The 12,994-nt window shown below is 48.7% G+C and overlaps 1 protein-coding gene across 3 annotated transcripts in view; it reads left to right on the forward strand.

Annotated features, from left to right (window-relative positions):
• LOC119436890 (dual 3',5'-cyclic-AMP and -GMP phosphodiesterase 11-like) overlaps positions 1-12,994 on the forward strand; it is a 526,778-nt gene that overhangs the window by 414,864 nt on the left and 98,920 nt on the right. For 2 of the 3 annotated variants that reach the window (XM_037703920.2, XM_037703921.2), the window contains exon 2: positions 941-1,203. The exons of the other annotated variant lie outside the window; for it this stretch is intronic. In XM_037703920.2, the coding sequence (XP_037559848.1) occupies positions 941-1,203 (263 nt within the window). The remainder of the gene's footprint in view (positions 1-940; positions 1,204-12,994) is intronic. 3 annotated transcript variants of the gene reach the window in all.

Genomic DNA, 12,994 nt, shown 5'->3' on the forward strand with positions numbered 1-12,994 from the left:
AGACATTGAAGGGAATTAAGCTTTAGTTGTAGACTACCCTCCTGAGAATCGCAAGTATAGGTCAGCTTGCAACGAGCGGAGGCTTCGTATAAGCCAGACGGGACGCAAAAACGAGACAGGTGCATGGCAAAAGCCGGTATTGAAATTCCCTGCACCAGGTCCCCACAATGTAATAGTGTTTGGCACCGTCTGCTCTGGACTATAGGTAAATGTTGTTGAATAAAAAAAAAAAAAATGACGAAGAAAATTACCCCAAGGCACGAAAGTATGAAATATGTGACGTCACCCTTACGGACGTCACTGGCGCCGTGGTTTGCGCGCGAAATTTATTAGGGCAAATTTGGCCGTATTATTTATTAATCACCGCTTTTCGCAATAAATTTGAAAAATAATCTGATAAACTGCTAGGCTGAATTGCCCTAACGCTTGTTTTCAGGGCCTTTCCAAGCAGGTAGGGCTGAATTTACAAAAATGTTTGTTAGTACGTTCTATTTGCCGTTTGCCGGCCGCTGTATGCAGGATGGCTGGATTTGCTCGTACAAGAAGTTCTAGCATAAGTGCTATTTTGTGAATACGGGCCATGAAGCGTCTTCTCGTTCTTCGAGAGGGCCTCACGGCGCCTGGTGTCGCCATGGGGTTGGCATAGGGTGCCTTGATGCGCGCCCTTACTTGTTGGGTATCCAGAGCACGGCAGCTTGGCTATACCAACATGGCTGCCTTGCCGTCGAAAGGCTGGATGGCGAATGAGAGCCGCTAATGCCGAGAGTTGTCACGTGACGGAAACGTTCTCTTTGGTTGGGCCCATGTGCAGCTGTTGCCTGAAGAAATGGCGGAAATGTGTGCTGGGTTCTTCTGCTGTTCTTAGTTTGCGAGAAAGGCTTCTCGGTCGATGGCGTCCCCACCGGGACTACAATCCGGTGTGACACGGCGTTGCTCGCAGGTCCGGCGTCTGGCAAGCGGAGCAGGCTGGCGGCGGGCGGCGAGACTAGTGGGGGCGGCGGCCGCGCGCTCTGGCGGCCCCTGTGGCAGCCCGGCTGGCACCCGCGGGGGGCTCCCCCGCCGCTGCTGCTGCCCGCCATGAAGGCCTCCGAGGGGGCCGCCGCCGGAGGGGCAGATCAGCTCGAGGAGGCCCGCGTCGAGGCATGGCTCGACGAGCACCCAGCCTTCGTCGGCGACTACTTCATGCGCAAGGCCTCGAGAAAGGTGGGGACACCCTCTGGTATCCCTCCCTGATCCACCGGGGGTGACACGCCGCTTCGCGCTCATGCCTTTTCCCCTTCACCAAGGCGCGATGAGCCGTGCTCCCTAAAGGATTGCAAAAAGTAGCGCCTCTTCCCCCTCTCCACAATCTCTCTCTCTCTCTCCCTGAAACCTCTTGTAACACACAAGTCGAGAGAAGGACCATTGGAAGGAACTGTATGCACGTGGCCTATTCGAGCTTAAATTGAGGACATCTCCTATAAGGGTGTGTTGTGCATCTTTAGTCATGGACCTTTCGGCTGATTGATAAGGTGAAAACTATAGCACACCTGTCCCATGTTGTGCATCTTAGCTCGTGGACCTTTGGCTGATGAGGTTGAAAACTGGCACGTCTGTACGTCGTATTGCGTGTTTGGCCATATCAGAAAACAGTACGTGAATGAAAATTGTCGATGCCTACGCTAAGGCTATGTCGAAAGTCCCCGAGACAGTATGAGCACGGTCACGGATGCTACTGTAGGTACTGGCGGCGGGCCTGCTTTGGCGCCCTTGGCACTCCACAGGTGTGAAGAGTAAGTCCTCTCCGTTTACTTTGGGTACGCACTGCCCGGAAGATCGTTTGAACCGCTGTTCCCAATGTGCAGTTATGTAAATTTTGAGAAACGGGTACAATGTAGCACCGAGTCTAAATCAAGCGCGGGCTCTTGTGTTCTGTTGTGTAATGTTGAGGAAACTAAGTCGTCTTTATTTTATTTTTTGTTATTGAGCGTTGAATGTTGATTATGGCTCATGTGGTCGATGAATAATGGATGATTTGAGCTGAATGCGGCGTTTCTAACAACTGTGCGCTACATGCCAGCAAGAGTGAGATTGGTCCCATATACATCACATCCGTGCTTTTGTTTTTATTTTTAGTTATTCAGAATGCTGCAAAATTGTCTAAAAGAACAGCAATCAGGATGATGCCTGTCGAATTCAGTATGGACCAACCAGCCGTCGTTCCGCGAACTGAGCGGTGTACTATACAGCCATGTGCTGCGAGAAACTGTTTGAAAAGAAATAAAAGAAACTTACGACACAAGCATTCGCGGAATGTATTCTCGAGATGCAAGCTTTTGACCCCGTCGTTCACTGTCGCGTCCAGATATAATTTTTAACGTTGCATCCCGTTTACGAAAAACAGTCTTCAAGTGGTTTCTCATCTTAGGTCGCTTTCATTAAATTACGTAGTCTGTTTTTCACTGTCCGCATAGGTCGCTTTCATTAAATTACGTAGTTTGTTTTTCACTGTCCGCCTTCATCACGAGGGCCAAATTAATTACTTGCAACTGTAATACCTATAGTTTCATGTGTCAAAGTGCCGGTCACGCTGTCATACCAGCGCAGTCGCTTCATTTCTCAGCTCGAGGTGATGGATCGATCCATATACTGCCGTGACCACATGTTTGAGGGGGGCCAAGTGTCAAAATCCGTTTCAAAATAATTGGCGCATCAATAAGATGCATGGTGGACAGCCTAGATCTCACATAACTATCTGCGTATCATATGTCATTGCGCGGGACCAACAAAGAAAAAATATCGTCGTTTTTGAAAAGTTGCCAATGACAAAATTGCCTCTAGGATATTAGTTTTCTTGCCCGACAGACGGGAATCCGGGGACACTGATTGCGATTGGTATACAGTTGCATCAACGATGGCAAGGTTTACTACGTGACAGGTTTAGGTTGGGTCAATGTCCCTTCTCGAGTTGTTGATGTAGCAATTGGCTGCACCTTTATTCGCGTAAAGCGTCGATTCATTGTCTTCCCCGTTAAGACAAGCACGCTGAAAACATATTTTTCCCCTTCAAGAAACATTGTGGCCAGTAAAGCACCGAAATTCTACACAATAAGAATATTCTCTTCCGGGTCTTTTGAAGATACTGCGAGGGAGCGACTGCACTGAGGCTATCAAACAACATTTTGTGCAGCGAAACCTAACGGTCTGACCACCAGGGAGGGCGCCTTGCGAATATACTGGCTGAGATATAGAGACACCAGCCGCCAACTGTCAGCGATTGGTAAAATTATTGCATGGCGCGCGAAGGTGACGGGATTCACCGCGCTCTGAAGGCGCGAAGTCTTTCTCTCGACTTGTGTCCAAGATTGTAGTTGCCTTCGTATCTATGCTGGACTCATTCGCAAAACTTTGCGACGATATCTTCTCACAATTCAGCCTGCTTTGCTAGCACGACGCTAACGAATCCTGCCTTTTTGTTTTTGTTTTTTGACGGCGCTATGGATGCTACAGATATTACGATAATGTGTTTCGGTACTCAGAGCCTGCTTTGTCCCTATTAACGCCCTTTACGTGCACTTCCTATATAGATTGCCGCCTGACGTGACACCCTTCCGGCGAGTCCACGCCGTCGCCGCTCCACACGAGCTGCACTGGAAAGGGATCCACTGCTCTGCCGCTCCTCGCTGACCCCTTACTGCGGTTCTTGTGGTGTGTTTCGGGGTGCTCTGAAATGACATGCGCACTAACGTTTCACATCGTCTGACACTGACAACGTAGTACAACGTCTTGTATAGGGTGATGGTGAATGACAATGTGTCATCACCCTGTAGCAAGACGTTGGCACATCGCTGCATGGTTCGACAAATCTCTCATGCCACTAGAATTGTACTAAACGTATAATTATTTCACTTAATTTTCACTCGAACATGCCATTACTAATCGCGCGCATGCTGCATTACAGTTCACTTCTTTTACTAACCTGCTCGCGGCTTACACACGAACACTTGGGGATTCATATATAACACCATCGCTCTTATGCGCGGTGCATGCATTCCACACCACGCGCTATACCACGCGTTGCATTAAAGTCTGCTGCAGTGCACCGTATTCATTTGTATGTACTTATGGCGTTATTCACTGGTCGATCGGGAGCAGGATTTTTTGCTCCACGGCTGCGAATCCGAATTTCACTGGTCGAGCTGGAGCGGGTTCGCGCTTTCCACTGGTCGTTTCGGATCAACTCGCTCCGCGCCGGATCGCTTTCACTTGCTCCGCTGCCGAGGCGCGGATTCGGGCGGAAATATAAGACGAGAAGCATACGTGACTTCCGCTCGCTGGGGGACGGCGATCTTGGTGGCCATGGAAACATGCAGAGCGGAAGTCGATTTTTGTGACGTGTGTGCGCAGACTTGCGGTACGATCCTGCGCGGAGCATTTTCGCTCTCCGCTGGCAGATTAGGGTTGGTGAATTGCGAGCACTTGCTCCAGGATTTCGGCGGCCGCTCCAGATCGACCAGTGAAAGACGCCATTAGTTTCTCAAGTCAGCATTTTCCGACAAAGAGGAAGTTACATGCCAGACATTACATGCCAGACTCCAGGGCCGGTATTTTGTAGCGATGCGTTATGCTTTATTCTATGATAGTCTTATCATCCACCGCTCACGGCGGGCTGATCCCGTTGATAACGTAAGCGGACCGTCGCCCACTGACCAAGCGCGAAAAGCGCGAAAAGGCATTAGCATCGGAAAGGCATCGCTACAAAATACCGGCCCAGTACTTACAGCCTATCTGATATGCTTTCGTAAAAATATATCGCTCTGAAGTTTTAGAAGCCATACATTGTAGTGCACCCCCTTCTCTGCAGTGCACAATATTCCAAGTGAAAAAGTTTTGACGTTGTGAAACAGCCTCACTGTCTTACAACGCTTGCACGAGTGGCATGCTCTCTCGTCTCTGTTTCATTCACTTGACTGTCTACTTCTCACAAGGGCATGGATTACCCCAGCGTATACTTACACCTACAAAAAAGGTGTAAGTGCGCTATAAGTGCACGTGGCACATACCATTAATGTGTTAAGTCAGCGCCATTGCGCGCAACATCTCTATAGCAGCCCAAAATTTTCAAGATTGCTTAGCTGAGAGAAAAAAAAAAGGAATACAGATATTAAGAGACTAACCGCAAATCTTAAGGCTATTTCCCCGCGTTTTCCGCATGCCATGTGGTCACCGCACGCGTGCTGCCGCATGCGATACGGACGAGGGGTGTCTAGGGGCGCTATAACGTAAAATGATTCCAAACTGCTTTGATTCCGATTTCTGCAATCAGCCGATCCACCATTGGTCAAACCATTTTCGGGCCACTCCCAACTTCGCCTGTCTGCCACGTGACCGTCACGAAAACCGCGATAGCTCCCCATCTGATATAACGTGTACGCCCTGATTATGCATGATTAAACCGCACAAAAGAGGAATAATCATTCCTGATTCGACGCCTTTTAACCTCTGCTATTGGTCCAATGTTTTCTGGCTACGCCCACTTCGCCTATCTGTCACGCGACCTCACAAAACCGCGAAAACTCACCACGTCAAAGTGACGTGTACGCAAAAAAAAATGCATTAATATGCCGAACAAAACTGAATTTTTTTCTGAATAGCCACAGACTGTCCCGTTCCGAAAGGAATAGAATATGGCTGCCCGCCGATCGCTCAGGCCCTCGCTACTCGCACCTGCCGGTGAGCATGTATTTATTTGCGTATGATAAACCTTTTTTCGTGGCAGTAAAACGTTATCGATCCCTTTCGGCATGCATACGACATCGCACTGCCAACTCTTCCTTGCTGAGGATCCATTTTAGCGGCATTCTTAAGGGCGAGACACACGATGCGATTTTGCGTGCGATCCGTCGCATGACGCGCCGCATCGGCCGCCGCACTCAACAAGTTCTCAACGCATTCTGCCGCATGCGGCGGCGGATCGCCGCCGCCGCATGCGACCAACCTGTTGGATATAGTCGTACGACTGCCCGATCGGTCGGACGGCCGCAGCCAATGACAGCGCCGCCAGCGTGTACGTCATGGTCACTTGGTAAAGCCGGCGGGGCGGGGCCGGCGAGCAAGAGCTCAGATCGTCCCGGTGCTTTTTTTTTTTTTTTTTTCCTGGTCGAGACGCTGGCCTCCTTGCCGCTGACGGCGACACAAAAATCGAGTACACTTTGTTTCTGACACGAAATAACTGTTAGAATGAAGCGAACTCAAAATTGTGCATGTTATAAAACGTTGCGCGAAGTAGTAAATCGTTGACGTGGTATCGGTTCGGAAGCGGTCAGCGCATACGCCGCAGCAGTCGTCTATGCGAAGCGGCTCGCCTGACTTGGCGTGTTTTCTCATCGCTACCAACGGCGTCAGGAAAACTAATTGTATTGCCACTTATGAGCGACATAAATGTTCAGACGTTGATTATATTGACGAATATAGGTGCTTTATAAGGAGCTGCGGACGGATCGCAAGGGCTGTCGACCCCGAATCCGACGGCCAGCGAGCTAGGCCTATATATACCGTCTCCCAGCGATCGCAAGCTCACCTGGCTTGCGCGTTCGCTTCCGTCCGCGCTGATAAAATGAAATGTATTGCAATTTAAGCGTGACATAACTGTGTACACGTTGTGCTGACCAACGTAGGAGGTTTATTACGAGCTACAAGCGGTCGTGTCGCAAGCGACACCGGTCTCGGATTCGACGGCCCAGCGAGCTAGGCCTGGCAGCTCCTAGCCATCGGCGGCTGTCGACGGAGCCCACACTGCGGACGCGGCCTTGCGGAAACACGTCTACGCTGCTCGCACAGACGCGTTTTTATTGTGATCGTTTGTGCGAAATTAGAGAACTGTGCAAAGACGTTTGTTTTCACTTTGCGAAGTTCTGCAGTATTCCGACCGTCCATGCAGTGCCGCCGGTTGTGGGCGGAGCTATGCGCACGTCGTTCGTACCGTGTGTCCAGAATCGTCGTATGCGGCAAGTCGGACTCCGACGCATCGTACGACGGATCGCACGCAAAATCGCATCGTGTGTCTCGCGCTTTATCCTTCCGTTGCACGCCGCCGCGATTTTCGACCTGCCACCGCAAGCTAAGTAAGGCGAAGCGGACCAATCGGAGAAGCCGGCACCACCCTCTTCATGCGCTTATCTATTTTCACTGTGCTGGCTCGGCCCCATCGAAACCCTCTCCACTAGAGATTGCTCCTCGCCTCTTGTCAGCCAATTAGATAAGAAAAACCGCCGAGTGACAATGTTGTTGGTTTTGAAAGCGAACAAAGGTGACCTCCTATAAACGAGGAGAGTTTTGATTGGGTTGTTCAGACAACGCTGCGGGTCACCGCCCGATGCTTGCGTCGGTGGTTACGTAAGTTTCACGTCAGGAGTTTGGAATCAAAACAGTTTGGAATCATTTTACGTTATAGCGCCCCAGCACAGAAAGTCATTGATTTCGGTTGGCCCTTCCGGTACCTTCCGCCCTTCTTTCTACCCCAGCAAGCCGGTGATATGGCATGCGCACTCCTAACTCAGTGCGGCAAATTTCGCGTTCCAACGAGGTGATGTCGGCCCAAAGGCCGGCCTCCAAGACTGAACAGGGCGGAGCTGATAACAGTTGCTCTGTCAAGGTGCGTCCACATTAGCGGCAAAAACTCTCGCGGGGTGCCGCAGGCAGCAGAAAACGTGGCGCGAAAACGGGTGAGCGGCAACTTTTTCCTACCGCGGAACGAATGGGCCTTGGAGCAATTTTTCGCGGCAGGCCGCTTGCCGCCGATCGGCGAGACCAGTGAGGAGCGGCTGATTCAATCACGTGAGCAACCGCTGCAAAGAAATACCCCCCCCCGCCCCGCCCCTCCTTCAGCATATCTGATACCAGCCGCAGTGAATCCAGGTGATAGCGAATCAGCTGCTTGCCGCGGCGGTAAAGACGCCCGCAAACGTGACCATGCCAATGCTGGCAAGTTCTTGTCGCTAGTGTCACGCCGCTAGTGTCACCTTCACTCACGCCTGGAGAAAAGAAGTGCGTCACCCCGGGGCGCGCCAAAATTCCCGCTCCAAGGCCCGTATTAAAGATTCGTTTCATTTTCCATCCTTTTTGCTCTTTTTCATTGGTTCGCACGACGCTATAGCCGCTGTCACCAAGCTCTCCCACTATAAGCAGGACGGATGATAAAAAATCAGTTATATCGGCGGAAAAGCATCTTTACATAATACGGTCCCAGAATGTGAAGTTTGCTGCGCTGAGTGAATATCTCGGAACACGAGCCTCGTTAAACAAAAAAGGACCCACAAAGAAAATCAAGCAAGACTGATACGACTTTCAAGTTTCTAACACAAATGCACATCTAAGCGCAAAAACGGAAACGCTCAGTTGACGAGTTTTGGTTTATACACTTTCTAACCCTGTTTTTTTTTTTTTTTTCATGCACACTACATCCGCCAAGGAGCATAAAGCACCTGTGCAAACCGTAGTTGCGTAACTGGTATCGTGTTTTAAATAAAATTAGTGGAACTTTGTCATTGAAGGCACAGTATACAAGGTGTTTTTTTTTTTAGCTGCACCAATTTTTTTTTAAATTAGAAAAATATAAATCTTGGTCACGTTATGTTTACCATTCGAGTGTACGGATTGGCGGCCTTTAGATACAGAGCAATTACCGCACTTACGTGCGTAATTAGCGAAGTTACGGTAATTAACTTTCTAATGATCAACAATAGGTGGCTATAGCAAATGAGTGCTTTGGGGCCCGTCCTCGACACTACCTATCCCAATGATCAAATTTTCAATAGCGGAGTTTATGTGGGAGCTACGCGAACAATTAGTTCCCCTTGGCAGGCTCCTTGAAACCGAAACTGGCTGCAAAAAGAGCGTCCGTGTCGGTCGATGTCGCCGCCCCCCCCCCCCCCCCGCCTTTCGTCACGTCTCTGAGGTCATCGCTGGTGCGGCCGCACGAACAGCTTGCGTTATCTCCTTGCTGTCTGCGGCGTTGCCCTATATAGGGACTTTAGGCCTAGCGCTTTAATGCCGGCGGGCCGCCAAATTTTCGTCGTCATTCCGTCGGGCGCCACGTTGCGCTGTAGCGCCAACGCCGCTCCTTGGGCTTTTAGATACTGCAGGCACGGCGTCATATCAGTCTGTAGCGTCGACTGCGAACGGCGCAGACAGCAAGGAGATAACGCTAGCTGCTCCCGGGGCCGGACCAGCGATGACATCAGAGACGTGACGAAAGGCGGGCGGGGGGCGGTGACATCGACGACACAGACCCTCTTTTAGATGCGAGAGCATCTTATGCTCGGGGCAGTATCCGTTCTGCGGCGTCCGCACCCATACTGCGCATGCGCAACTCTCCCTCATTCTCCTCTCCTACGCAGGTGTGCGCTCTCCTCCCCTCTCCCGCTCTCCGCCACAGGTGCGGCGCAGCAAATCATTGCCTATAACTCTCTCTCTCCCTCTCTCTCTAGGGGTACGCCGGTAGGCGGCGCCAGTGTCGCGGTGCAGTATAAAGCGCGCGTTCGCTGTGCTTCCGTCACACTCTTTGCAACGATGTGCGAAACGCCATGAACAACGTCAACGTCGGCGCTAGTTGCAGCAGCAGCGCCACCGCCGCGGAGCAGAGGAAGGCTCAGGAAGCGGAACGTAAACGTCAGCGTCGGCAAGCGGACCCCGAACTTCGGGCCAGGGAAGCCGAACGTAAACGTCGGCAGGAAACCCCGTACAAACGTCTCCTCTCTTAATACATTCTCTCACTCTAACTTTCATTGGGTTGTGTTGCCAAGTGAAACGAAACGGAAACTCGATGCGCACCCCCCGCGATGCTTTCGCATCCCACCATGATTGCCCGTAGGGTGAGATGATGTGATTTTTGCCGCCAGTTTCGGTTTCAAGGAGCCTGCCAAGGGGAACTAATTGTTCGCGTAGCTCCCACATGAACTCCGCTATTGAAAATTTGATCGTTGGTATAGGTAGTGTCGAGTACGGGCCCCAAAGCACTTATTTGCTGTAGCCACCTATTGTTGATAATTAGAAAGTTAATTACCGTAACTTCGCTAATTACGCACGTAAGTGCAGAAATTGCTCTGTATCTAGAGGCCGCCAATCCGTACACTCGAATGGTAAACATAACGTGACCAAGATTTATATTTTTCTAATTCTAAAAAAATTGGTGCAGCTAAAAAAACACCCGGTATATTGGTTGTAGGGGTAGGGATCAATTATTTTATTACAGGAGGAACGAAGAGCGTTTTGGCAGAGGCACGATTCCCGTTCACCTCTTTGAGGAAGAGTAGAATGGATGTTACGAAGCACTAATCACCCCCGAAACACTAATTTGGACCAACCTATCCTTCGTTTAGCAAGCAAACTCTAATTTGCGTTATTATTAAAAGAGAAAGCAAACCGGTACACTCTTAAAAATGTTTGCCCCCTTTTGGGCTTATCTCACAACGATAATCGTCATCCGCCTTGCTTGCGTTCTTTAACTCTGCGCACCCGCTACTTCCAGGGGCGCGATCTTGTGGAACGGAGGCGGTCCGTTCTATCGAGCCGCACACGATTGGTCAATTTGATCGTCACGGTTCAAATTGACCAATCGTGTGCGGCTCGATGGAACGGACCGCCTCCGTTCCATTTTGGAACGCCGTACAAGATTGCGCCCCAGGTCACGAACGGCATGCGCTTTATCAGCGTGACACAGCATTCTCGACAGGAAAGTTATAGCGAGCGCTGAGTTTTCAAGAAAGGAAACGCAAGCAAGGCAAACGCCGACTATTTGTGTAACAAGATAAGCCCCAAAGGGGGCAAACTTTTAAAAGTGTAGGGAGCAGGGTCTGTATACAAAAAACTCCCTGAGTGGGACTTGTCAGATAGTGCGTAAGCGTTATTTCCAATCGCTCATCTTGCACTCATGCAAGGAATGATTCATTGATTGATTAATCGAGTTACGCACACCGCGGCTCACTGTGGCGAGGATAACGCGATGTGCTGCAAGTATAGCAATCACCTAGCTGTTGCAATTACCTAATTGCTGAACCTAATTAGTCGTACTTAGTCTTATTGGGCGAAATTAAAATAATCGCAGTTAATCAGAATTTGAGGTCAAGTAATGTAATATGAATTAATCTTCATAGCTTTATTAATCTTAATTGGACTGATGTAATGTAATCGTAATAAATCACAATTAGGCTTAAGTAGTCTTAATTACCCGTAAATAATCCTTATTAGCCTTAATCAATATAATGTTACTCAATCGAAAGTAGGCTTCATTAATCGTAAGTACCCATAATAATTTGATTAGGCTAATTAATTTAACCTAATTTAATTGTAAAAAACCTCACTATCCTTAATTAATCTCAATGTCTCGTCATTACGCTTAAGTAATTTAATCGTACTCTCATTTGTCTTTTATTAATCTTAATTACTCTTAATACCTCTTCAGTACTTCCCTATATATAGTCATATATCTCAGTAGTGATACGTAGTCATTATGGTATTCTCATGTACAGGGTGTAGCTATCACGCAGCACGATTTAAAAAAAGAGGAACGGCGTTACGCGAAGCCAACCTAGTGCGTATTGTTTCCAGTACAGTGGAGCAGCCGCCAGTAATTTTTTCGTTACTGAGATTTAATTAATTAATTGTAATTTATTATCTAACTCTAGAAGTACTGTCCTAATTATCAAAGTGTCAACGAGAAAGTTGTAGAGCGACATGAAAAACTCCCGATACAGTTTTCCGTTGCTCAATACGTGCTACATAAAAGTGTTTTTCCGAGCATGAAAGAAGCCCGAGAATACACGCAAAGTGCCTCGAGCGGCCAGTCGTGCGGCAATTCTGCGTGTATTCGCGGGCTTCTTTCACACTCGGCAAAACACATTTATGTAGCACGTATTGAGCAACGGAAAACTGTATCGGGAGTTTTTCATGTCGCTCTACAACTTTCTCGTTGACACTTTGATAATTAGGACAGTACTTCTCGAGTTAGATAATTATTTACAATTAATTAATTAAATATTAGTAACGAAAAAAATACTGGCGGCTACTCCACTGTGCTGGGAACAATACGCACTAGGCTTACTTCGCGTAACGCCGTTCCTATTTTTTTAAATCGTGCTGCGTGATAGCTGGGACACCCGGTATACCGGCCCCCATAGGACCCCATGTCATATGGAGCGCATCGTGTAACGTGTTACAGACAGACGGACGGACGGACAGATTTTCGAGGGAGGTCGCCCTATAGAATGCTTACGCATTAAAATGCTCTTACGCTGGAGTTGTTCGTAGGAGGAGGTGCCTATAAATCGCTATAGCGGACATAATATTAGCGAAAACAGCCGACGAATGACAAACAGAACTCATGAACAAAAAGGTCGTCAATTCGGTTACGCTTTCTCGAAAACATGTTGGGGTGACGTGTAGCATCTATAGTCCAGCGTCGCGTGCTGACTGCGGGTATCTTGTGTCCAGTATTGTTAGTAGTGGTGTGGGCCACGAGGTCGCAAAATTTTCCCTACATGTCTGTTATGTGTCTGTTATGAAAAATCGTGGCTTCCTCGTTTTTTTTGGGTTTTTTTTTACGTATGTACCACAAGAACTACGTCCATTCGAATTTACGTTGGACCCATATTTAATTATACTAGCTCATATGTATTAACATAGACTACATTTGACATATTGCATTTCTTATGTTTTCCATTTATTATAGAAAGATGGGAACGAGCTGTTATGTAAATCCTTCCAGTCCTCATAAAGGCACTCAGCGCCGAGCGTACACGGCCCATATAAGTACTTCGCAATGAGGGGCACCACTCAACCAGCCTGCGATGTATGTGCTGGTTTGTTAAAGGAGCGTTGACGCATTTTTTTTTTTTTCCTTAATAGATCGCTGTCGACAAATTAATCGCGGTATGCGGCTTCGATTTCTTGCGAGCGCAACAAGTGATTGCACTATATCTTAAATCGATCATCGAAAGCGCGCGCCATTTGCAACGTG

This window comes from Dermacentor silvarum, chromosome 1, assembly GCF_013339745.2.
Source record: "Dermacentor silvarum isolate Dsil-2018 chromosome 1, BIME_Dsil_1.4, whole genome shotgun sequence".
NCBI classification, from domain to species: Eukaryota; Metazoa; Arthropoda; class Arachnida; order Ixodida; family Ixodidae; genus Dermacentor; species Dermacentor silvarum.